The sequence below is a fragment of the Vulpes lagopus genome, chromosome X (genome assembly GCF_018345385.1).
Source record: "Vulpes lagopus strain Blue_001 chromosome X, ASM1834538v1, whole genome shotgun sequence".
NCBI classification, from domain to species: domain Eukaryota; kingdom Metazoa; phylum Chordata; class Mammalia; order Carnivora; family Canidae; genus Vulpes; species Vulpes lagopus.
Genome location: NC_054848.1, coordinates 65051976 through 65078351, shown reverse-complemented (window position 1 = coordinate 65078351; position 26376 = coordinate 65051976). Strand labels below are relative to the sequence as shown.

Below are 26376 nucleotides of genomic sequence, written 5' to 3'. Positions count from 1 at the left end.
TGCCAAACCTGTAAAATGAGTTATGAAGTATTTTTTCTTCTTCGATTTTTTGGTAAAAGTATGTATATAGCTGGTCTTATTTTTTCCTCAGATGTTTGATAGAGTTCACTAATGAAGCCATCTGTGCCTGGAGTTTACAGTGTGGGATTTTACTTTCTTCAATATAGGAGTATACAGGCTATCTATTTCTTCTTGAATAGCTTTAGTAGTGTTTTTCTTGTTTAATTGTGTAAAAAACATAACATAAAATTCACCATATTACCTATTATTACGTGTAGAGTACTAGATTGTTAATTATATTCACACTGTTATGAATCAGATTTCTAGAAGTTTTTCATCTTGCAAAACTGAAACTCTATAGCCATTGAACTACAATTCCTCATTTCCTCCTTCCATTATCCCCTGGAAGTCATCGTCCTACTTCCTGTTTCCATGAGTTTGAATAGTTTAGCTTCTTCATATAAGTAGATTCATACAGTATTTATCTTTTTTTGTGACTGGTTTATTTCATAGAGCATAAGGTTATCAAGGTTCATTCATGTGGTAGAATGTGACAGGATTTCCTTCTCTTTTTTAAATTTTTTTAAAAGTTTTATTTATTTATGATAGTCACACACACACACACATAGAGAGAGAGAGAGAGAGAGAGAGAGGCAGAGACACAGGCAGAGGGAGAAGCAGGCTCCATGCACCGGGAACCCGATGCGGGATTCGATCCCGGGTCTCCAGGATCACGCCCTGGGCCAAAGGCAGGCGCCAAACCGCTGCACCACCCAGGGATCCCAGGATTTCCTTCTCTTTTTGAGACTCTACACAATGTATACAGCCATACATTGTAGATATATACAACATTTTCTTTATCCATTCATCCAAAGATGGATATTTGGTTTGCTTCCACCTCTTAACTAATTGTGAATAATTTTTTAATAAATATATCAGGCAAATATCTCTTCAATATCCTGCTTTTAATTCTTTTGGGTATATACCAAGCAGTAAGATTAGATTGCTGGATCATATAGTAATTTTATTTTTAATTTTTTTGAAGAACTACCATACTTCCCATAGTAGCTACACCATTTTACATCCCATCAACAATGCACAACAGTTCCAGTTTCTTTACATCCTAACAACGGTTTTTTTTTTTTAAGTGCTCCCACAATGAGTGAGACAATACTTCATTTTGGTTTTGATTTACATTTCTCTAATTATTACTACCGTTAAGCATCTTTTCATATCCTTGTTGGCTTGCCAGTATTTCTTTTTACTTTTTAAAATATTTTATTTATTTATTCATGAGAGAGAGAGAGAGAGAGAGAGAGAGAGAGAGAGGCAGAGACACAGGCCGAGGGAGAAGCAGGCTCCATGCAGGGAGCCTCACGTGGGACTTGATCCTGGGTCTCCAGGGTCAGGCCATGGGCTGAAGGCGGTGCTAAACCGCTGAGCCACCCAGGCTGCCCAAGTTTGCCAGTATTTCAATGAGAATTTGAGCATTTATATTCATCAGTGGTATTGGCTTGTAATGTTCTTTTCTGATAGTGCCCTTTTCTGCCCTTGGTATCAGGGTAATGCTGCCCATATGAAATGAGTTTCAGAGTGTTCCCTCCTCTTGGGCTTTTTAGAAGATTTTGAGAACAATTGCCATTAATTCTTCCTTAAATGTTTCCTAAGAGTTACCAGTGAAGTCATTTGAACCTGGGACTTTTTTTGTTGGGAGATTTTTGATTATGGGTTCAATCTCCTTATGAGTAATTGGTCTGTTCAAATTTTCTTTTTATTCCTAATTGAGCCTTATTACCCTTCACATTTCTGTGGAGTCAGTAGTAATGGTTTATTTTTCACTTATAATTTTGTTAAGTTATGGTCTAACTCTCATTTCTGTATGTAATCAACTAAAGGTTTGTCAAATTTGCCATTAAAACCACAACAACTCTTAGGTTTGTCATTTTTTCCTAATTTTTCTGTTTTCTGTTTCATTTATTTCTATTTATTAAATCCTTCTATCTGCTACTTTTGGGTTCAGTTTGTTCATTTTTAGTTTCTTGAAGCATAGAGATAGATTATTTGAGATCTTTCTTGTTTTGTAATATAGGCATTTGCTCTTATTAACTTTGTTTTCAAAATGGCTTTTGCTGAATCCTACATATTTTGGAGTGTTGTATTTCCATTTTTGTTGGTCTCAGGATTTTTTAATCGTCCCTTTAATTTTTTCATTGATTCATTGGTTATTCAAGAGAATATTGTTTAATTTCCATGTATTTGTGAGTTTACACTTTTCCTCCTATTATTGATTTCCAGTTTTATACAATTGTGGTGAGAAAAGAAACTTGGTACGATTCCAGTCTCCTTGAATTTACTAAGACATGTTTTGTGACCTAACATAATGCCTGTCTTGGAAAATGTTCCATGTGCACTTAGGAAGAATGTGTATTGGGCTATTGTCAAATACAATGATCCGTATAGCTCTGTTAGCCCCATTTGGTCTATATTGTAGTTCAAGTTTGCTGTTTTTTATTGATTACTAGTCAAGATGATCTTCTTGATACTGTAGAATTAAAGTCCCCAGTTGAAAATGATATTAACTGTGGATTTTTCCTATATGGCCTTTATTATGTTGTGATACTTTCCCTCTAACCCTGTTTTGTTGAAATTTTTTTTTTATCATGAATGGATGTTGTACTTTGTCAAATGATTTTTTCTGCATCTATTGAAATGATTATATGACTTTTATTTTTTATCTTTTTATTTAGATTCTACTTAGTTAATATACAGTGTAATGTTAGTTTGAGGTGTACAATTAGGTGATTAATTACAACAATTGCTCTCCTTAATTTTTAACCCACCCACACATCCAATTCCCCTCTGGTATCCATGAGTTTGTTCTCTATACTTAAAAGTCAGTTTCTTGGTTTGCTATTCTTTTTCTTTCTCCCTATATTCATTTGTTTTGTTTCTTAAATTCTACATATGAGTGAAATCATATGATATTTGACTTTCTCCGACTGACTTATTTTGCTTAGCAGGATACTGTCTCACTCCTTCCATGTCATTGAAAATGGTATGATTTCATTCTTTTTAATGGCTGAGTAATATTTCATTGTATACATATACTACTTCTCCTTTAGGCATTCATCAGTTGGTGGAAATTTGGGTTATTTCCATAATTTGCCTATTGTAGATTATGCTGCTATAAACATTGAGGTGCATGCATTCCTTTGAATTAGTATTTTTTCATTTTTAGGGTAAATACCATGTTGTGCAGTTACTGGATCCTAGGGCAGTTCTACTTGTAACTTTTTAAGGAACGTCCATACTGTTTTCCAGAGTAGCTGCACCGTATTGCATTCCCACCTACAGTGTAAGAGTGTTACCCTTTCTCCACATCCTTAAAACACAAACACCTGTTCTTTCTTATGTTAATTTTAGCAATACTGACAGTTATCTCATTATAGTTTTGGTTTGTGTTTCTCTGATGTTGGGGGATGTTGAACATCTTTTCATGTGTCTGTTAGCCATCTAGATGTCTTTTTTGGAAAAATGTTGATTCATGTCTTTCCATTTTTAAAAGGGATTATTTGGTTTTGGGAGTTGAATTTGATAAATTCTTCATATAATTTGGATACTAACCCTTTATCAGATATATCATTTGCAAATATCTTCTCCCATTCCATAGGTTGGTTTTTTAGTTTTGTTGATTGTTTCCTTTGCTGTTTAGAAGCTTTTTACCTTGATGAAGTCCCAATAATTCATTTTTGCTTTTGTTTCCCTGGCCTCAGGAGATGTAACTAGTAAGAAGTTGTTATTGCTTAAGTCAAAGAGGTTATTGCCTGGTTCTCCTCTTTCCTGTCTCACATTTAGGTCTTACATCCATTTTTAATTTATTTTTGTATATGGCCTAAGAAAGTGGTCCAGTTTCATTCTTCTACATGTTCCTGTCCTGTTTTCCCAACAAAAAAAGTCTTTTTTTTTCCTTTGGATATTCTGTCCTGCTTTGTCAAAAATTAAGTGACCATATAGTTTTGTGTTCATTTCTCGGTTTTCTATTCTGTTCCAGTGATGCATTTGTTTTTATGCCAGTACCCTAGTGTCTTGATCACTATAGCTTTGTAATGTAGCTTGAAATCTGGAATTGTGATGACTCCACCTTTGCTTTTTTTTTTTTTAAAGTTGCTTTGGCTACTCAGAGTCTTTTTTGATTCTATACAAACTTTAAGATTGTTTGTTTTAGCTCTTTGAAAAATGATTTTGGTATTTTAATAAAGATTGCATTAAATATATAGATTGCTTTGAGTAGCATAAACGTTTTAAACGGTATTTGTTTTCCCAATCCATGAATATAGAATGTTTTTCCATTTTTTATGTCCTCTTCAATTTCTTTCATCAGTGTTTTATACTTCTCACAGTACAGTTCTTTTACCTGTTTCGTTAGATTTATTTCTAGGTATCTTATGGGGTTTCGTGCAATTGTAAATGGGATTAATGCCTTGATTTCTCTTTCTGCTGCTTCACTATTGGTGTATATATTTCTGTACATTGGTTTTGTATCATGAAACTTTACTGAATTCATATATCAGTTTTGGCAATATTTTGGTGAAGTGTCTCAGGTTTTCTGCATACTGTATCATGTCACCTGCAAATAGTGAAAAGTGACCTCCTTCTTGCCTTTTGGATACCTTTAATTTCTGTTTTCTGATTGCTGTGGCTAGGATTTCCAATATTATGTAAGATAACAGTGGTCAGAGTGGACATCCCTATCTTTTTCCTGACAATAAAGGAGAAGCTCTCAACTTTTCCCCATTGAGGACGATATTAGCTGTTTGTTGTATATGAAATTTTTTTTGCTGAATATGTTCTCTCTAATCCTACTTTGTTGACTTTTTTTTGTCAGGAATAGATATTGTACTTTGCCAAATGGTTTTTCTGCATTTACTGAGAGAATCGGATGGTTCTTATAATTTCTTTTATTACTGTTGACTGATTTGTGAATAGAGATCCATTCTGTATCCCAGGAATAATCCCACTTGATTATGATGAATGATTTTTTAAAGATTTTATTTATTTATTCATGAAAGACACAGGGAGAGAAAGAGAGAGGCAGAGACACAGGCAGAGGGAGAAGCAGGCTCCATGCAGGGAGCCTGAGTGGGACTGGATCCCAGGTCTTCAAGATCATGTCCTGGGCTGAAGGCAGTGCTAAACTGCTGAGCCACCCGGGCTGCCCGGTGAATGATTATTTTAATGTACTTTCGGATTTGTTATGCTTGTATTTAATTGAGAATTTTATATCCATATTCATCAGGGATATTGGCCTATTGTTCTCTTATTTAGTGGAGTCTTCATGTATCCAGTTTTGGTTTCAGGGTAATGCTAGCCTCCTAGAATGAATTTTTTTTTTTTTTTAAATTTATGATAGCCACAGAGAGAGAGAGAGAGGCAGAGACACAGGCGGAGTGAGAAGCAGGCTCCATGCACCGGGAGCCCGATGTGGGATTCGATCCCGGGTCTCCAGGATCGCGCCCTGGGCCAAAGGCAGGCGCCAAACCGCTGCGCCACCCAGGGATCCCCCTAGAATGAATTTTTAAAAAGATTTTATTTATTTTTTTCATGAGAGACACAGAGAGAGGCAGAGACATAGGCAGAGAGAGAAACAGGCTCCCTGTGGGGAGCCTGCTTTGGGACTCAATCCCATTACCCTGGAATCAGGACCGGAGCTAAAAGCAGATACTCAACCACTGAGCCACCCAGGTGCCCCTGATAGAATGAATTTTGAAGTTTTCCTTCCATTTCTATTTTTTTGAATAGTTTGTTTAAATGTTTGGTAGAATTCACCTGTGAAGCCACCTGGCCCTGGAGTTTGTTGGTAATTTTCCGATTACTGATTCAATTTCTTAGCTGGTTATCAGTCTGCTTGAGTTTTCTATTTCTTCCTATTTCAGTGTTGGTATTTATATGTTGCTAGAAATTTATCAATTTTTTGCAGATTTTCTAATTTAATGCCATTCGATTTTCATATTTTCTTACAATTCTTTGTATTTCTCTGGCATTGGTTATTTCTCCTCTCTCATTAGTGATTTTATTTATTTGGGTCTTTTTTTTTCTTTCAACTCTGGCTATGGGCTTACCAATTTTTTTTCCAATTTTTTCAAAAAACCAGCTCCTTGTTTCATTGAGCTAGTTTATTGTTTTTTAGTTTCTATATCATTTATTTCTGCTCTAATCTTCTATTATGTCACTCCTTCCTTGGCTTTAGGCTTTATTTGTTGTTTTTCTTCTAGCTCCTTTAGATAGATATAAGGTTCAGTTATTTATTTGAGATTTTTCTTGTTTCTTGAGGTAGGCCTGTATTGCTTTATACTTACCTTTGAAGACCACTTTTGCTGTATCCCAAAGGTTTTGGACTGTTGCACTTTAATTTTCACTTGTTTACAATTTTGGTGGGGATGAAAATTAGTGCAGCCACTCTGGAAAACAGTATGGAGATTCTTCAAGAAGTTAAAAGTAGAACTATCCTAAGAACAGTTATTGCACTACTAAGCATTTATCCAAAGAATCCAACAATACCAATTCAAAGTGATATATGCATCATGAAGTTCATAGCAGTATTATCAACAATAGCCAAATCATAGAAAGAGCCCAAATATTACATATATTTTAGGGAAAGAGTCCAAATGTCTATCAACTGATAAAGAGATAGAATGGTGTATACACGAACACACACAATGGGATATTATTCAGCTGTAAAAAGAATGAAATCTTATCATTTGCAACAACATGGATGGATATAGAGAATATTATGTTAAGTGAAATCAATCAATCAGAGAAAGACAAATACCATCTTATTTTACTCATATGTGGAATTTAAGAAACAAAACAAATGATCATAGAGGAAAAAGGGGAAGAGGCAAACCAAGAAACAATCTTTAAAAAAATCAAATTAACATAGAGTGTAGTATTGGTTTTAGGAATAGAAATTAGTGATTATCACTTACATATAACACCCTGTGCTCATCCAAACAAGTGCCCTCCCTAATACCCATCACACATTCAGCCCATCCCCCCACTCATCTCCCTCCAGCAATCCTCAGTTTGTTCTCTGTAGTTAAGAGTCTGTTTTATGGTTTGTCTCCCTGTCTGTATTTATTTTTTGTTTTACCTCCCTTCCTCTATGTTCATCCGTTTTGTTTCTTATATTCCACATATGAGTGAAATCTCATATTTTTCTTTCTCTTACTGACTTATTTCACTTCACATAATGTACTCTAGTTCCATCTATGTTGTTTCAAATGACAAGATTTCATTCTTTTGATGGCTAATATTCCATTGTGTGTGTATTCACCTCTTCTTTATTCATTTATCAGTCGATGGACATTTCGGCTCTTTCCATAATTTGGCTATTGCTGATAGGGCTGCTGTAAACATTGAGGTACATGAGCCCCTTCAAATCAGCATTTTTATTCCTTTGAGTAAATTCCTACTAGTACAATTACTGGATCATGTGGTAGCTCTGTTTTTAACTTTTCGAGGATGTTCCATACTGTTTTCCAGGGTGGCTGCAGCAGTTTGCATTCCCACCAACAGTGAAAAAGTGTTTCCCTTCAAGAAACAGACTAAACATAGAAAGCAAACTGATGAGTACTAGAGGTGATGTGGTTGGGGGTTGGGTTAAATAAGTGATGGTTATTAAGGAGTACACCTGTTGTGATGAGATCTGGGTGTTATATTTAAATGTTGAATCACTAAAATGTTGAATCACTAAGCTGTACCTCTGAAACTAATACTAGACTGTATATTATCTTACTAAAGTTTAAATAAAAACTTAAAAAGTATAAAGTGACCAACTATGGCTATATTATTGTTTATTTTTTATCTCTTTTAGTTTTTACTTTATATATTTAGGTCCTCTGATGTTGGGAGCATAAACATCTACAATTATTGTCTTGATGGATTGGACCCCCTTATCATTATATGATGATTTTCTTTGTCTCTTTTAACCTTTTTATAGTGTAGTCTAATTTGTCTGATATAATTATAGATATTCCTGATTTCTTTTACAGTTTCCTTGAAATGTTTTTCTGTCTCTTCAATGTTAGTCTATGTATATCTTTAAAGGTAAAGTGAGTCTCTTGTAGGCAGTGTGTTATTGAATCATGCCTTTTCATACATTAAGCCATTCTGTTTCTTTTCATTTTATTTCTCCCCATCCATATTTTGGATTATAGATGTTGCAGTTTACATTTTTTTTTGTTGTATAACAAGTAACACATTTTGTTACCTACAGTTGTATTTTACTATACATTTTAACTTTTAAACTACTGGGGTAAGCAAATTATACACTACCACTTCCATATTATAGAATCTAACTTTGACTATATATTTAAAATTACCATTGAGTTTTAGTCTACCTTTACATGTTTTTATGGAGTTATTTATCATCTTTTTACTTTCACTATTAGATCTCCCTTTAGTATTTATTGTAAGGCAGGCTTAGTATGATAAACTCCCTCAGCTTTTATTTATTCAAGAAAGTATTTCTGAAGGACAGCTTTGCTGGGTATAGATCTTTGGTTGACAGTTCTTTTCTTTTCTTTTTTTAAAAAAATTATTTGGGAAAAAGAGATAAAGTGAGAGAGAGTGTGAGAAAGAGAGAGCAAGCACATAGGTGAAAGGAGGGGCAGGGGCAGAGGGAGTAAATCTTCAAGCAGATTTCCCGGTGAATTCAGAGGCTGACACAGGGCCTGATCTCATGATCCATGAAATCATGACCTGAGCTAAAACCAAGAGTTAGATGCTTAACTGACTGAGCCACCCCTCAGGTACTCCAGTTTTTTTTTTTTTCAATATTTTGAATGTATCATTCCATTATCTTCTGGCCTGAAGAGGTTCTGCTAAGGAATCTGCCTATGATTTTATGAGTTCCCTTGTATGTAACTTACTTTATATCACTAATTTAAAATCTTTCATTGTCTTTGACTTTTGAAAATTTAGTTATAATGTATCTCAGCTTAGCCCTGCTCAGGTTCAAACCATTTGGGATCCTTTGGAACTCATGGATATGGATGTTCATTTTTCTCCCCACATTTGGGAAGTTTTCAGCCATTATTGCTTCAAATATATTTTCTGTCTTATCCTCTTTCTCTTTTCCTTCTGATATTCTCATAATGTGTATATTTTTTTATCATGCCCCATAAATTCCATGGGCTTTCTTCCCTCTTTTTCATACTTTTTTTTTTCCTTTTTTCCTTTTCTGTCTGTGTAATTTCAAATGGTCTATCTTCTAGGTCTCTGATTCTTTCTTCTGCATGATTGAACCTGGTTTTGAAGCTCTCCATTGAATTCTTCAGGTCAGTCATGATATTTTTCAGATCTAGGCTTTCTGGTTGTTGTTTTTGTTTTCAGTGGTTTTTATTGTTGAGCTTCTCTTGTTGCTCATGCATTGTTTCCTTAATTTGATATCTTTGTGTTCTTGTAGTTCAGTTCACTAGTACACTTATTTAAAAAGGATTGTTCTAAGTTCTTTTTTTTAATGTTCATAGACCTCCATTGCTTTAGGGGCAGTTATTTAAATTTTATTAGTTTCCTTTGGTGATGTCATGTGACCTGATTTTTCATGATCCTTGATTGTTTACTTTGGTGCCTTTGCATTTGAATAAGCAGTCTCCCCTTCCAGAATTTACATGTTCTCTTTGGCAGAGACAGTTCTTTACCAGTCAGCTCATTTTGGGTTTCTGAATATGTCTCCTGGTAATGTCCTTGGGAAGGTGGAACTTGCTATCAGTATCTATTTTGGGGGCAAAAACACTGCCTGAGCTCTGAGTTTAATTGGGTTTCCTCTGGCTGAAATCAGTTGAATAGGACTTCTTGTGGTTTGCTTCTCTGCACAAGCAAGGCAAGTTACCTTGTAGGTTATGTTCCACAGTTGCCTGGGTTCCATGGACAGGCTTCTTAAATAATTAAGTCTGGGTACTATACTCAGTAATAGTTGATGCTTTGAAATTGTTCAGTGTAATAGAACAGGCCCCAGGTTCTTCATAACTCCTTGTTTAGGGATTTAAATCAGGCAAGACTACATTCTGAATTCCCTAGCCAGATAGGCCACCAGTTTTGCTTTGCAGATGGGGAAAGCTATTGGCTTTGCTTTCTGTTTAAGTCCCACTGTAAGCAGAGCTGTTGGATGAGGTGTGCAACTTTCCATGTTAGGTTCCTTGGATGCTTAAATGGAAAGTTGTATTCAACATTGGGAAGTGCTAAAATTAATTTCTCTACCTGAGTGGAGCAGACAGAGAAAAGGCTGGAAAGGCTCTTCACTTTTAATCTTGACTGAAGTCAAACCACCTCACCAATTTACCTGGCTGAAGGGGGCCACTGCCTTTGCTCTGTGGATAATTAGCTATTCCTGCCAGATTCTCCACTTAAGCATTGCTGAGCTCTGCACATGTTTCAGCCAGGTTTTCTTGTCAGGTGGTACTGGGAACTACACTTAGTAGTGAGTATGGTAGGATGTAGCTCCCCATCTACAAACAGAATGGCCAGCCCCAAGCAACCTCCCATGTATTCCAAGTCAAGGTCGAGAGAGTCTGGAGCTATGCTCCTCAATGAAGGGAATTGCAGATTAACTCCCTTAACTTGGGAAGAGTGGGTAAACTGACTCCAATCTGGGAAAAGCTCTTTATTTATTATCTTCATTCAAGTTGGCCCACTGTCCTTGTTCCCTAGTTGAACAGTGCCACTGGCTGTGTTCTGTGGATAATCAGCTTTGCCTGCCACACTCTGTGGTAGTGATGCTGAATTATGCAGCTTCCAGGTATTCTGGCTAGCCTTTCTGATTAGGAATGGTTAAAAAAAAAAAGGAATGGTTAAGAGCTACACTCAGCAGTTGGTTGGATTATGACTTTGCAACCTAGGGGAAAACTGTACTGCAGAGCTTGAAAGCTCTTTATTTGAGCACCCGAACTGGGCAGACCTGCACCTTGCTGAGTTCCTTGGTCAGACTGTACATCCATGTCGACTCTGTAGAAGAAGCCATACCACTGAGTGGAACTACTGCCTGGGCATTGCAGTTAAGAATTTGGTCTGCTGAAATCTGAGTAGTGGTTGCTGTGAGCCCCTGTGTATAGTGAGTCTCTTTTGCTGCTTTCAGGATTCTCTCCTTGTATGTGTCTTTTGACAGTTTGATTATAATGTATCTCCTTGTGAATCCCTTCCAATTTATCCTAGTTAGAATTGAGCTTAGTGGATTGTGGATTTTTATGTCAATGACTCTCCTCAGATTTGAGAAGTTTTCAGTTTTTATTTATTCAAATCATTTCTCTGCCCCTTTTTCTTTTCCTTTTACTTTTGAGACTTCTATAATACACATATTGGTTTGCTTGTTAATGTTCCATAAGTTTCTTAAACCCTGTTTACTTTTTCTCATCCTTTTTACTTTTTGGTCTTCAAACACAATAATATCAAATTATATTTCTTCAAGTCCACTGGTTCTTTCTTCTACCTCTTCCATTTTCTGTTAAACTCTTTTAGTTAATTTTTCACTTCAATTATTGCACTTGTGAGTTCCAAAATTCCTGTTTTGTTCTTTTTGTAATTTATATTTCTTGGATGACATTCTCATTTTGTTAATATACCTTCTTCCTTTTTTCCCTTAGTTCTTTGTTCTTGTTTTCCTTTAGCTCTTTGAGCATATTTAAGACCATTGTTTTAACATATTTGTCTGGGAAGTCTGATGTCTTCAGGGATATATTCTACAGAATTTTTCCTTTGAATGGGCAATGTTTTCCTGTTCCTTTATACATATTGTGATTTTTTTTAAATTGGGCATTTGAAAAACAATTGTCTTCCAGTCCTTGCAGTCTGGGTCAGTGCACTTTAAGACCTTCACTAATTTGCCTGGTATAAAGGCGTAACGCCTTTGCAGGCCTTTTCTGGGCGTGTGTCTCCCCTGGTCCTGTGTACATGCTTTTTATTGATTATCCTATGAAAGGTCTTCATTTCCCAAAGAGCATCACTTATGCTTCTCCTAGAACTCTAGGTTGGTCTATTATCTCCTCAATCAGTAATCTTTTTATCGAGCTGTCTGTGGGTCTGTGGTGGCCTTGGAGTTTTCTTGAGCCTTGCTTGCTACTTACTCTTATTTTCCCTAGCCTGAGATGTGATTCATGCCACTTTTAGCTATCTGAGCTCCAACTTAGGTGCTAAAGAGATTAATCACTCAGGCAGCCCAAATCCAGGTTATAATGCTATAAATTCAGTCTGTTCTATTCTTTGGTTCACATAAGATAATTGGAAACCAGTCTAATACTTCTCCTGAACTGTGTCACGCTCCACCAGAAAGTGAGTATGACAAGATCAAGTCAAAATTACATAAAACTTCCTACCATTTACAATGTGTAATTTTTTGGTTGGGCTTTTGCCTGATTGCTGTAGATATTTGAATGATTTATAAAGCTACCATAATGTAACTTTTGTCATTCTCTAATTTTTTAATATTTCCATGGGGGATGAGACTATGGAGCTGCTTATTTATCTTGCTGGCATCTCTCTGTTTTTTAAATTACAGGGTAAATGTAGTCCATATAGTGTTATTGCAAAAAATATCCAGGGTGTTTGATTTCTTTTAGATGCCTATCTTTTGGTTAAACAAGGAACCATGTGTAAAGCAAAGACTTGGAATCATAATTAATATTAAGAAACCTGGCCTAACCTAGCAGGAATTTTAACTTGATAAGAACTATAAATCTTTTTCTTTTGTTTAAGGAACTGATCTCTGAATATACCTGTAATAAAACATTTCATTTCAGTTGTATATTTATAACTTAAGGATACTATTTGACAATTTATTTTCTGATGATAGTAAAGAATTTATATTTTTATAATTTATAAAATTTCTCTTATATGAGTAAAATTAATGTAATATTTTAAAATATGTTAGAGTATAATTTCAGGGTATCCAGATTTGTAATTGTATACTCCCCAAGGCCATTGGATCAGAAATAATCATTCCACATGCTAAGTTATATTATTTTTCTAATATCCTTCCATTATTTTTCACAAATAGTATCTCTAGAATCAGTATGGTGAAATCAAGTTAGTTAATGTTATGTCTGACTACTTTTTATAATTCCATTTAACATCTTGGGATTTGAGTTTCCCTGATTTTAGTCTCTTGTGCTTTATGAAATTTAACTACTAAAATTATGTAGGAAAAAGAATAATCCCAAATATCATCTTGGTTTTTGCTTGCAAGAACTTTTCAGGATGATAAGATTTTCTAAACACAAGTTTATTATCATCACTTAATAGAAAAAAAAATCATATGCTTAAATAAGGTGTTAGTTGCTTGGTCAAAAGTTGAAGTATTGGAATTTCAATTTGTAAAGCTTATTTCTGAAAGCTTTTCCAGATTTGGTAGAGAGATCAGAGGGAAGTATTTTTAAATAAGCCAGTACATCTTTTCTCCTTTGCTCCAGAACAGATTGTTCTCTACCAGAAGCTAATTATTCCCTCCTCCCAATGGCCTACCTGCATAGAATGGTCTCTAGTACATTTCCACGCTTGGCCTTTTGTTGAATTTCAGCAAGTAAAACTAGTGTGTAGTGATGGTGCATGATTAATTCAATCAATCAGCATATATTTATTGATTGCTTACCACATACCTAGCAGTATATTCTGTGTGATAAATCTTATAATTTTAAAATATCTAGGAAGCTTTGATGATTAAAGCAGAATGATTGATAGGTTTTATTGTTCAGCTGACATTAGAATAACTGATGGAAAGCTAAAATATTGGTTTACAAATCTGTTACTGATATACTTATCTGATAGACATGATTATTGTCTGATTATTTTAGTTAATCAATTTTTTAAATAGAATATCCAGAATATGTATAGAATTGTTTTGTGGGTTTTTTTGTGGTTTTGTTTTGTTTTGCTCTGTTAGAAAGAGAGGGAAAGAGTGAGGGAGATGGGGTAGAGGGAGAGGGAGACCAAGAAACTAAAGCAGGCTCCATGGAGCCTGACTTGGGGTTTGATCTCACAACCATGAGATCATGACCTGAGCCAGAATCAAGAGTCAAACACTTAACTGAGCCACTCAGGTGCCCTTAGAATTGTTTGTATAAGAAAGTGTTTTGAAATCACATAAATGCTTTTTTGTATATATTCATGTGTAACTATAATTAGACTAAATTGATATGATACTTTGCCCTTAAGAATCTCATAGTCCAACAGAAATATTACAGCAGAGTCATATGTAGGGTCTAAATTGTGTAAAATGAAATGTAGTAAAATTATTTTTAAAAATCCCTTAAATCATTTATAAAAGTAACTATAAACATGCCTTCCCGTGAATGCATACTCATGTACAGAAATATATATATATATATATACATATAATTTATATTATGATATATAGTACCTATGTTAAACATAAATTTCCACAAAAAATATAAGTATGTTATAGTTGGGTTCACAAACCTTAACTATCCATATGATGTGGCTCCAGTTTATATGCCAATAAATGTATTGCTTCCTTTGGTATATCTACTTTTAGCCATGAGAAGCAGATTTACAACATTAGGCACTTCCTTGCATTCACATCCAAAATTGTGACTCTCCAACTCTCTTTTTGTTTGAGTAGGCCAGCCATTTGGAGAGGCGGTCTTATGAGGGCCATAAAAAAACTATTCCAGTGATTTACTGCCTGTCTAGTTATCTTCAATCTCATGCAGATGACCTGTTTTCTGAAACGTATTTTATATGCCTCTTCTCAATTACTACCTCCCCTAACTTTATTCCAAGCCTAGATTGCCTCTTGCCTAAACTATTTTAAGTTTCCATATTTATTCAATTTACTATACACATTGAGTTAAATCAGTCATCTTAATGTATAAAAATATATTTTGACCAAACAACTCATTTGCTTAAAAACATTCAGTGGTTCCCTATTTTCCACTGAATTAGATGTGTATGTACTTTGTTATTCATGGCTTCCCCAAAGTAACCTCAATTCTACTTTGAGGTCTAGTTGAACTGACTATTCCCAAACACATCCTATTTTATTCGACTATGCTCATGCCATTATTTCCCCCTTAAATGCTCTTTTTTATTTCTATTAAAATTCTACTCATTTTTAAAGGTCCAGCTGAGATATAAATCCTCAAGTTTTTTTTTTCACTCTGAATCACTTTACCCAAAAGAGGGTTTTGAATTGAGACCTTCATTACTACCAATAACTGAGTTTACCTAATCTCTAGCACTTTGTTTATCTTTATTATTTTTTTAAATAATAAATTTATTTTTATTGGTGTTCAATTTGCCAACATATAGAATGACACCCAGTGCTCATCCCATCAAGTGCCCACCTCAGTGCCTGCCACCCAGTCACCCCCACCCCCCGCCCACCTCCCCTTCCACCACCCCTAGTTCATTTCCCAGAGTTTGGAGTCTTCCATGTTCTGTCTCCCTTTCTGATATTTCCCACTTATTTTTCCTCCTTTCCCCTTTATTCCCTTTCACTATTATTTATGTTCCCCAAATGAATGAGACCATATAATGTTTGTCCTCCACAAGTTTAAAGTAATTTTGCCATATCTTGAACTCCTGTTGCATTTAAATTGTACCTTTTTTATGACACTTATCATAATATTCTTTATGTTAATGTCATTCACGTTCCTTTCTTACCTTTCCCTCTCGTATCATAATTCTTACCCTCCAGGAAATTATGTTTTACACATCTTTTTTTTTTATTTCCAATAGTACCTAAAACTCACCTATTGTAGAAGAGATGCCTGATAAATATCTGAACAGAATTCAATTAGTTACTTTGGAAAGTTATCTATCTATACTTATTTCAATAATGTTTAATATGTCAAAAAGTTATTGAAGTTCTTTTTAATTGCTTTTAAGGCCTATGAGATTTTTTTAAATGCTCTCACTGGTGGCAAATCTTCATCATTTGAGGGAGAATTTGATTTTGTAAAATAGAATTTATTTTAAGCCACATTTAGTGAACAATATCGATATCCAATTTGGGCTTTTATATTTTCAGTTAAATCAATGGGAATACAAAATAATGAGACAGTCTCTGGGTGTTATGGATTACCAACTTTGAAAGAAAAGTTCCCAAGATGTTTTAAACAATGGCAACATCATTGTAATGACTTTATAATTTCTAAGTTTTCTACTTTGAAACACACAGTACTCATTTGGATGTGTAAGTTTGAATATATTTGTTGAATCAGTTTTTTCTCTTTGTCAGTTAATTTTGCAGTTTTCCAAATCAGGGTGTTAGAAAATGCATTTGGAATTTAAATGTCATTTAAATGATGAATGTGGTATGCTTTTCATTTGAAATACTATTTTTATAGCTTCTGATGAGGGAGAAATCTTATAATCACTATTGACCAAACAAAACTACCGGAATTTGAAGAATATATTTTTACAGCATTATTATTCAAAAAAGCATACAATTTTACCTGCTATCCTTGGCTTTCCTGAATTCTGCCAGAAACATAAAGAACTGAAAAAAGATTTGAAGTAAACAGGGGAAGATAGTTGAATATATCATTTGAGTATTTTGTAACTGGTGTCACAGAATTTTTTTAAAAAGTATGAAACTTCATCTCTTCCTAATGCTCATGGAATTGATAAGATTTGTATGTGAAAGTGCTTATAAGAGTTTTCTATTTTCTTGGTTACATACAATTGACTTAAGCAGAAAACCAAATTTAATTAATTAATTAATTCATTTATTTATTTATTTTCAAACAGGGGGGGGGGAGCTCAAGTAGAGGGGAGGGGCAGAGGAAGAGAATCTCAAGCATTCAGCCCTGAGTGTGGAGCCGAATGTGGGGTTCAGTTCCATGACCCTGAGTTCATTACCTGAGTCAAAATCAAGAGTCGAGTGCTTAACAGACTGAGCTACACAAGCACTCCTCAAAACCACATTTATGTTCTTAAAATGTATAATGCCCATTTTTAAAGACATTCGATTGCCATGTATATTATATGTATCATTTTTTAATTTCACATGCAACTTTTTATTGCTTACTGGTTTATGGGTTTTGGTTTTTCTTTTTTGCAATTCATTTGATTTAACATGTTTTCTTTAGCAACTTTATATAGCTAGTTTCAAATTATCCTCATTAATAGGTGGGAGCATATGCACAGATAATACAAAATAGTTGGATATCTCTATTTTTTCAAGACTATATCATGTGATTATTATAGTAGCATCACCTCCTTCATAGCACCAGCAACTAATTGGGGCACTTGGGTGGCTCAGTGGTTGAGCGTTTGCCTTTGCGTCAGGTCATGGTCTTGGGGTCCTGCATTAGGCTCCCCAAAAGGAGCCTGCTTCTCCTTCTGCCTATGTCTCTGCCTCTCTCTGTGTGTCTCTCATGAGTAAATAAATAAAAATCTTTAAAAAAAGACTAGCAACCAATTTACTTTGCAAGCATATTATATACAAAGTATTGATGGGAGGAAAAGAAAGTATACATTTTGAAGAATTTTTTCCATAGAAATTTCATATTCACTCAGTTTACCATTTAGTATTTATATATTTATGTATTTATTTATTTACTTTTTAGTTTACCAACTTAATAATCAGTTACTCAAAACTTCATGATCCTGAAGCATTAAAGTTTATTGCCATGTTACTGTAATGGGATTTTAACTCAAGTAAAATTAGTTTTGATATTTTTTACTTAAAAGTATTATTTGGAGTTTATATAATTACATTTTTTAGCCTAACCCTAGTATGTTGGTGTATTTTGAACTCAAAATTTCAGATCTAGTAACAGGGACAGTAATATTTTACATGAATTTTGAATAAAGGACATTACTATTTGAATTGTCTGTTCGATTATCATTCCTCATCAGTAAGCATAATACTAATTCATAGGTCATCACTAAATATAATTTTATCAAGAACAAGTGTTCAAGTGAATACCATATTCTCAGCATCACCATTTAGTAAGCTGATTTGACTTGTCAGTCTCTCAGGAGGTATTTATTTGGAAGGAAAGGAGATGGCAAGTGGAGAATTTGGAGTGTTCCTTAAAATTTATGTATGCCAGCAAAAAGTATGGTTACATCTAGGCTACCCTGTGCTGTAGCTCACAGGACCACCTTGGTCTCCCAGAATCCAACTGGAGTAGCACCTATCTTCTTGTGTGTCAATGCTGATGTAATAAGGTGTTGCTGGTTATTCATTTTAGTAGTTTCTGCTTAAAAAGGAACTTGCAGTTACGTAGGATAATTCTAGAGAACTAATACATAGCATGATGACTATAGTTAATAACTTAATTATTGTAACTTATATATTCTACAGAGTACTTAATTTTTACTATAAAAATTTATTTTTATAAGATTTTATTTATTTGAGAGTTAGATACAAACAGGGGCAAGGGGCAGAGAAAGAGCAGACTACCTGCGGAGCAGGGAGTTCAAGACCCCAGGATCATGTCCTGAGCCAATGGCAGATGCTTAACCAACTGAGCCACCCTATAAAAATTATCTTGTCTACAGAATACCTCCAGGCCCCAACAACACCCTAGAAATTTTCTTGAATTTCCCAGGGGAACTATACAACTTCTAAAATTTTCCTACAAAAGAAGGCCCTTTAAATCTGTTGTGTTCAATAAGGAGATGACATTGTCTATGTGGGAGATATGCTCTGAATGCAGACCTATCTTGACATCTTTCTTATATGAATTCTTTGTTGTTGATCAGCATTCCAAGTAGTATCAATTCATACCTTACTGAAATTCCATTTGTTGTTTCCACAGATTTCAGGAAACCTTACTGTGCCTTGGATTACAGGGTGTTCTAGAAAAAGAGCAGTAAGTAATATTTTATTTAAAGCAGCAAGCAGGGTTTTACCCTGTGCTGTTGATAAGAATGACATTGAGAAAATTGTCATGATATTTGTAAAGTTGGCAAAATTGAATCTCAATAAGACAGCATTATCTCAAAGGACATATTTTGAGATCATATTTATATATATTACAAATGTAACCTTAACTAAAATGTAATCAGTACACCATCTAAACTTTGACCAGGTTTTTGCAATTTTAAAAAGCACTCTAAGGTAATAAATGATATAGGTGAAATAGATAAAGGAAATTAAGAGGTACACTTATCATAATGACCATTGATTAATGTGTAGAATTGTTGGATCATTATAGTGTACACTATATAGTGAAACTGATATAACACTATATATTAATTATATATCAATAAAAAGATAATTAATAAAGTATCATAATGTTTTTACTTCTAATTATCCCAGTTAATTTGATCATATAATTGAGTCATGATTGATATAAATATCTCAATCAAAATTAAGAAATTCACATTACTATTTATTATTAGTGCATTTTGGGATTTAGAAGCAATGAGTAACTAGTATTTTAAGTCTTATTTCGCTTTTCTGACTTCCTACTACAGTTTTTGCGATTTGTGTAATATTAATATTAAAAAAAATTAAAATTGTGTTTTCTCAAAGAATCTTACTCATTTGGTCTACATAAGACCTATACATCTGAATTTTAACAAGTACCTTAGGAAATTTTGATGTCAATAGATGGGAAACTATTTTTTTAAAGATTCTATTTCTTTATTCATGAGAGACACACAGAGAGAGGCCGAGACACAGGCACAGACAGAAGCAGGCTCCTTTCAGGATGCAGAACTCAGTCCCTGGACCTGGGATTATGCCCTGAGCCGAAGGCAGATGCCCAACCACTGAGCCACCCAGACATTGCAATAGATGGCAAACTATTAATGGACTTTAATTATAAAAGAGACATGAGTAGACTTTTAGAAAGATACGTTACTTTATGGTAGGTAGGGATAATAAAACTGAAGCTAGGAATTTTTTAATTGAACAATATTGTGTAGACTCTTTTTCTCCTTTTTTTTCTTCCCCAAAAAGTAGAGATATAAACCATGGAAAAATTAGGATGCCACCAGTGGAGATCTCTGAAAGTTGGAAAGGAAGCAACTGGTTAGTAACTCCATGACTTGGAAGAACTACAGGGTATTTTGCCTCCCAATTAACAACAGAAGGTAACTCAGGCCAGGCAACTCATGACCCCCAATATAACAAGAAAAAACAGCTTGAGTAGGCTCATTTCTTCTACTGATGGGATGGGAGTCCCCAAACAGAATGAAGTGATCCTAGAAAGATTGGAAAAGGAGCTCAATTGGAAGCCTCAGTGACAATTAGCAACCAGAGAAGTGCTCTTCTTCTCTGTTGTGCCTGAACCTTTCCTCCCTTGGTTGAGATACCAGGTAGTAATGCTGAAGGAGATTCTACAAAAAGTATTCTGACCTGGAAAGCCTCTTTTTCCCTGTAGGACAGAGAATTCTTTCCCCCAATTAAAGAATCATATGGCTTGGTTAGCACCAACAAAAATGATCAAGACACTAAATGTGCACAGCTTATTAAGTGTGCTATTCATCCCTGAAGGGTGGAAAATCTATTTTCCCACATAGAGACAGTAGCCCATGTGGTACCAAATAAACCAAGCAAATTAAAATAATACCAAAATGATTTGAAAATTAAAATACCACCAGAAAGTACCATTGGAACCACAACACATAAATGTAGACGAGAACCCACGTGCCCGCCTGATAAAATAAAAAAAAGATTTAAATAAAACCTAGAATCTCCTAACATAATGGCTAAAGTGTTCAGGAAACAATAAATCACCCAGCATACCAAGAACCAGGAAAGTCAAAACTTGAATGATAAAAGAAAATCAACTGACACAAATGCTGAGGTGAATGAGATAATGGAATTATCTGACAAGCATTTTATTTTGTTTTTTTTTTCTGACAAGTATTTCAGAGCATCCATTATGAAACTGTTCCAACATGCAATTACACATTACCTTGAAACAATGAAAAAATAGAAAATCTCAAGAAAGCAATTAATGTTATAAAAAACCGAATTAGAATTATGGTTTCAATCATCATATGGTTTCACCCATATGTGGAATATAAGAAATAGTTAAAGGGATTATAAGGGAAAGGAGAGGAACTGAGTGGGAAAAATTAGAGGGAGACAAACCATGAGATACTCCTCTAACTCTGGGGAAAAAAAAGGGTTGTGGAAGGGGAGATGGGCAGTGGGTTGGAGTAACTGAGTGAAGGGCACTGAGGAGGGCACTTGATGGTATGAGCACTGGGTGTTATACTATATGTTGGCAAATCAAATTTAAATAAAATAAGATTTAAAAATAGAATTACACTACTAAAAGTTACAACAAACCTACAGGATTCCTTAAGATTTGAGTAGTTATAAAAGAGAAGCAAATCAATTAACCTGAGTACAGATTGTTAGAATGTACCCAATTGGAACAACACTGATAAAATAGACTGAAAAATAAATAGAGCCTCAAAATCCTGTGGGGCAATAACAAAAATTCAATATTTGTATCATGGAAATCCTACAATAAGAGGAAAGAAAGAACAGAACTTAAAGAATACTCACAGAAATAATGGCCAAAGCTTCTCAAATTTGGGGAAAAATCTAACCTAAAACTGCAGATTCAAGAAGCTGAGTGAATTCCAAGCAAGATACATGAAAAGAAAGCTGCTGCACCTAGGCACATAATAATTAAACTGAAAAATAAAGACAAAGCAAAAAATCTTGAATTCTGATAGATAGAAATGATGCATTACTTATGGGGGAATACCAATTCAAATGACAGTGGATTTCTCATCTGAAACCTTGGAGACCAGGTCTATAGTTCTGCCCTCTATTTCATTGAGTTCTTCTCTAGTCTTTATTATCTCTCTTCTCCTTGGTTTAGGCTTTATTTGCAGTTATTTCTCCAATTCCTTTAGGTGAGTGGTAAGCTTGTGTATTTGAGTTTTTTTTCCAATTTTTTGAGGGATGCTTGTATTGCAATATATTTCCTTCTTAGGACTGCAAATCCCAAAATTTTGAACAGTTGTATTTTCATTAGTTTCCATGATTCTTTTTAATTCTTTTCTAATTTCCTGGTTGACCCATTCATCTTTTAGTAGGATGCCCTTTAACCTCCAAGTGTTTGAGTTCCTTTCAATTTCTTCTTTTGATTGAGTTCTAGTTTCAAAGCATTGTGGTCTGAAAATATGCAGGGGATAATCTCAATCTTTTGGTATCAGTTGAGTCCTTATTTGTGACCCAGCATGTGGTCTATTCTGGAGAAAGTTCCATGTGCACTTGAGAAGAATGTGTATTCTGTTGCGTTAGCGTGGAATGTTCTGCATATATCTGTGAAATCCATTGCATCCAATGTATCATGCAAGGCCCTTGTGTCTTTGCTGATGTTCTGTTTAGAATATCTGTCTTTTGCTGAGAGTGCTGTGTTGAAGTCTCCTACTATTAACGTATTATTATCTGTGTATTTGTTTACTTTGGTTATTAATTGGTTGATATACTTGGAAGCTCTCACATTTAGGGAGGTTATTAATTGGTTTGGTTATTAATTGGTTGATATACTTGGAAGCTCCCACATTAGGGGCATAAATATTCATAATTGTTAGATCTTCTTGTTGGATACACCCTTTAAGTATGATATAGTGGCCTTCTTCATCTCTTATTACAGTCTTTGGTATAAAATCTAATTTATCTGAAACTAGGATTGCTACCCTAACTTTCTTTTGAGGACCATTTGAATGGTAAATGGTTCTTCACCCCTTCACCCCTTGGAGATGTCCTTAAGTCTGAAACGAGTCTCTTGTAGACAGCATATAAATGAGTCTTGCTTTTTTAACCAGTCTGATAACTTATGTCTTTTGATGGGATCATTTAGTCCATTCATGTTCACAGTAACTTTTGAAAGATATGAATTTAGTGTCATAGTATTACCTATACAGTCCTTATTTCTGCAGATTTTTTTTTCGGGGGGCTCCCTCCATGTCTTACAAGGTCCCCCTTAATATTTCTTGCAAAGCCACTTTGGTGGTCACATATTCTTTCAGTTTCTGTCTTTCCTGGAAACTCTTTATCTCTCCTTCTATTCTGAAAGACAGACTTTCTGGATAAAGTATTCTTGGCTGCATGTTTTTCTTGTATAGTACCCTAAATATTTCATGCCAGTGCTTTCTGGCCTGCCAGGTCTCTGTGGAGACATCTGATGTTAATCTGATGTTTATCCCCATATATGGTAAGAATCACTTGTCTCTAGCTGCTTTTAGAATTTTCTCTTTATTTTTGAAATATGCAAGCTTCACTATTATATGTCAGGGTGTTGATTGGTTTTTGTTAATTTTTTTTGGGGGGGTCCTTTTTATCTTTTGGATCTGAATGCCTGTTTCCTTCCCCAGATTAGGGAAGTTCTCAGTTATGAGTTGCTCAAATATACTTTGAGATCATCTCTCTATCTCTATTTCTACTGGAATCCCAATAAGATTATTCCTTCTCAAGCTATCATTTATTTCCTGAAGTCTTTCCTTGTGGGTTCTTGTTTTTCTCTTTCTCCTCACCCTTTCCTTTCCATCAACTTGTCTTTGATGTCACTCACTCTCTCTTCCACCTCATTAACCCTAGCAGTTACAGCATCCAGTTTAGACTGAATCTAAGTTAAAGTATTTTTAATTTCAGCCTGATTGGATTTCAATTCTGCAGTAAGAGAATCTCAAGTCCCTTATGCTTTTTTCCAGAGGCACCAGTAATTTTATAATTGTAGTTGTGAATGTTATCTCTGACATAATACTTAAATCCATATCAAGTAGGTCTGTGGCAGAGAATATTTCTTCTGATTCCTTCTTTTGTGTTGAATTTTCCCTTCTAGTCATTTTGTCCAGTGCAGAATGGTTATATGAGTGAGCAGAGTGAAAAATATCAGCCAAGACCTAAGTAAATTACAATGTAGACAATGCCAAAGAGGTCAGAGACCAGAAAATAAAAGAAAAAGAAGAACAGAACAAAATAAAAGTACCAGGAAAGTGAAAAACAAATTTTAAAAAATAGAACTTTAGAAAGGGTGGGGAGTAGGAGTGACAGAGAGACAATATGGTCTCATAGAGTGGACGTAGATGGTGATCCTTTTGGTTCTGGGTGTATTTTGTTGTGTTTATTAGAAGATGCTAAATCCCAAATTTATATAACCAGCAAAACTTATATAGAGACCCAACATCAGCCACCAAAACAGAAACAAGATAAGAGGGGGGTAGAATGGGAAAGAACAGAGAATATAATCTCACAGAATGAACCAACATGATGTTCCATTTGGTTCTGGGTGTATTTTGATCCATGTGTTAGAAGGTACTAACTTCCACCATTATAAAACAAAACAAGACAGGAAAAAAAAAAACCAAAACCAAAACCAAAAACCCATAGTTCATATATCTCCCAAAATTAACTTGAATACATTTAAAGGAATGCAAAAGTGAAGAATATATTTAAGACATGTAATTGTAGAAATATGAAAGTCAAAAAGGAAAAAGCTTAAAAACAAAGAGTTGGTAAAATATTGAAATTAAGGCAGGGAAAGAGAAAAAGTATTGGAAATTTTTAACCTGAAAGATAAACGAATCATAAGGAAAGAACTTTGAGTTCTATATACTATTTTTCCTCAGTCCTGGAGGCTTCCAGTGCTGCTTCATCAGTAACCTTGCTCTTCCTTTGTTCTTCCAGCTGGTCTTCTTGGGGAGGGGCCTGCTGCACTGATTCTCAGGTATCTGTGCCTGGGCGGGGATGCCCTGTCCCTTGCCAGTTAGCCCGGCTCAGTGTGAGCTATTTATCCTGTGAGGCCTTTGTTCCTTAGAGGCCTTGCCTCTCCCTGGTGAAAGGCAAAAAGAAAAAAAATGGCGGCCAGATCTCCAGCCCCTGAACCAAGAGTTCCTCACATGTACTGAACCACAGTCTCTCAGTGCACACTGGCCTAGATCATCCTGGGGGCAGATGTGAGGGCACTGATCTGCACAAATTGAAGAGGGCCCAGTGGCAGGAGAGTTCTTGCCATATTGTGCCCTCCCTGGTTTCACCTGTCCTGGAGGGAATGGAGGATAGCTGGCTTTTCCCACTTTAGTGCCCTCAGATTGAGGGCCCTGTGCCACTGTACCCATGCTCCTGGGGTTCACCTCTCACAAAGGGAATGGAAGACAGCCTGCCTCCATCCATTGCAGAGCTCTAGAGTAAAGAGAGCTCAGGTGATAGTCCATGCACCCAGCCGGCTTCTCCCAGATGCTCCGGGAGGGTTATGGCATTCCAACCCTTTACTGAGATCCTACTGCAGTTTGTGATGAGCTTTCTCCCAGGCGACCCTATTCTTGTTGTGTCTCTGGTAATATTGAGATTTCACTGCCCCTCCTAAGATTCTGCTCTATTTCTCCATGAGCACTTTGAAGTCAGAGAAGACTCTTTCAGGCACAGATTTCTAAAGTTCCCGATTGTCCACTGTGGTGCTTTCCTGCCAAGGCTTTCCACAGCTCCTCTCCCCCACCTTTCCTCTTCTCTGCCATCCTGTCTTGTCAAAAGTGATCACTTTTCTCTTTGTAGGATTCCAGCTATTCTCACTTTACATCTCATGTTGGATTCATAGGTGTTCAGAATGATTTGTAAGTTATCTAGTTAAGTTTGGCGGACCTGATGAATCAAGGACTCCTACTTTTCTACCATCTTGCCTAGACAAGGTAAATGAAATCTGAAGCTGGCTATGAAAGAATTAATAATATAGATAAACCCCTAGTCAGCATCATTAAAAAGAAAACAGAAAGAACCCAAATTAATAAAACCAACAACAAAATAGGAGAGATCACAACCAATACCAAGGAAATAGAAGTGATTTTAGAAAACACATTATGAGCAACAATATGCCAACAAATTAGGCAATCTGGAAGAAATGGATGCATTTCTGGAAACCTATAAATTACCAAAACTGGAACAGGAAGAAATAGAAAACCTGAATAGGTCAATAACTAGTGAAGAATATGAAGCAGTCATCAAAAACCTCACAAGACACAAAACTCCAGGGCCAGATGGCTTCTCAGGAGAATTCTAACAAGCATTTAGAGAATGATTAATACTTACTCTACTAAAGCTATTTCAAAGGAAAGAAATGGTGGGAATACTTCCAAACTCGTTATGAGGCCAGCATTACTTCGATCCCAAAACCAGACGAAGATCCCACCAAAAAGGAGAATTATAGACCAATATCCCTGGTGAACATGAATGCAAAAATTCTCACCAAGATACTAGCCAATAGGATCCAGCAGTACATTTAGAGGATTATTCACCATGTCCAAGTGGGATTTATCCCTGGGATGCAAGGGTGGTTTAACATTCATAAAACGACTTTGCAATCACTTCAATAACATAAAACACAAAAACCATATTATCCTTTGAGTAGGAGCAGAGAAAGCATTTGACAAAATACAGCATCA

The 26376-nt window shown here is 35.3% G+C and overlaps 1 protein-coding gene across 2 annotated transcripts in view; it reads left to right on the top strand.

Moving 5' to 3' along the window:
• The window catches only part of HDX (highly divergent homeobox), a 224203-nt gene that overhangs the window by 66281 nt on the left and 131546 nt on the right, over positions 1-26376 (top strand). For both annotated transcript variants that reach the window (XM_041741274.1, XM_041741275.1), the window contains exon 4: positions 18783-18836. In XM_041741274.1, the coding sequence (XP_041597208.1) occupies positions 18783-18836 (54 nt within the window). The remainder of the gene's footprint in view (positions 1-18782; positions 18837-26376) is intronic.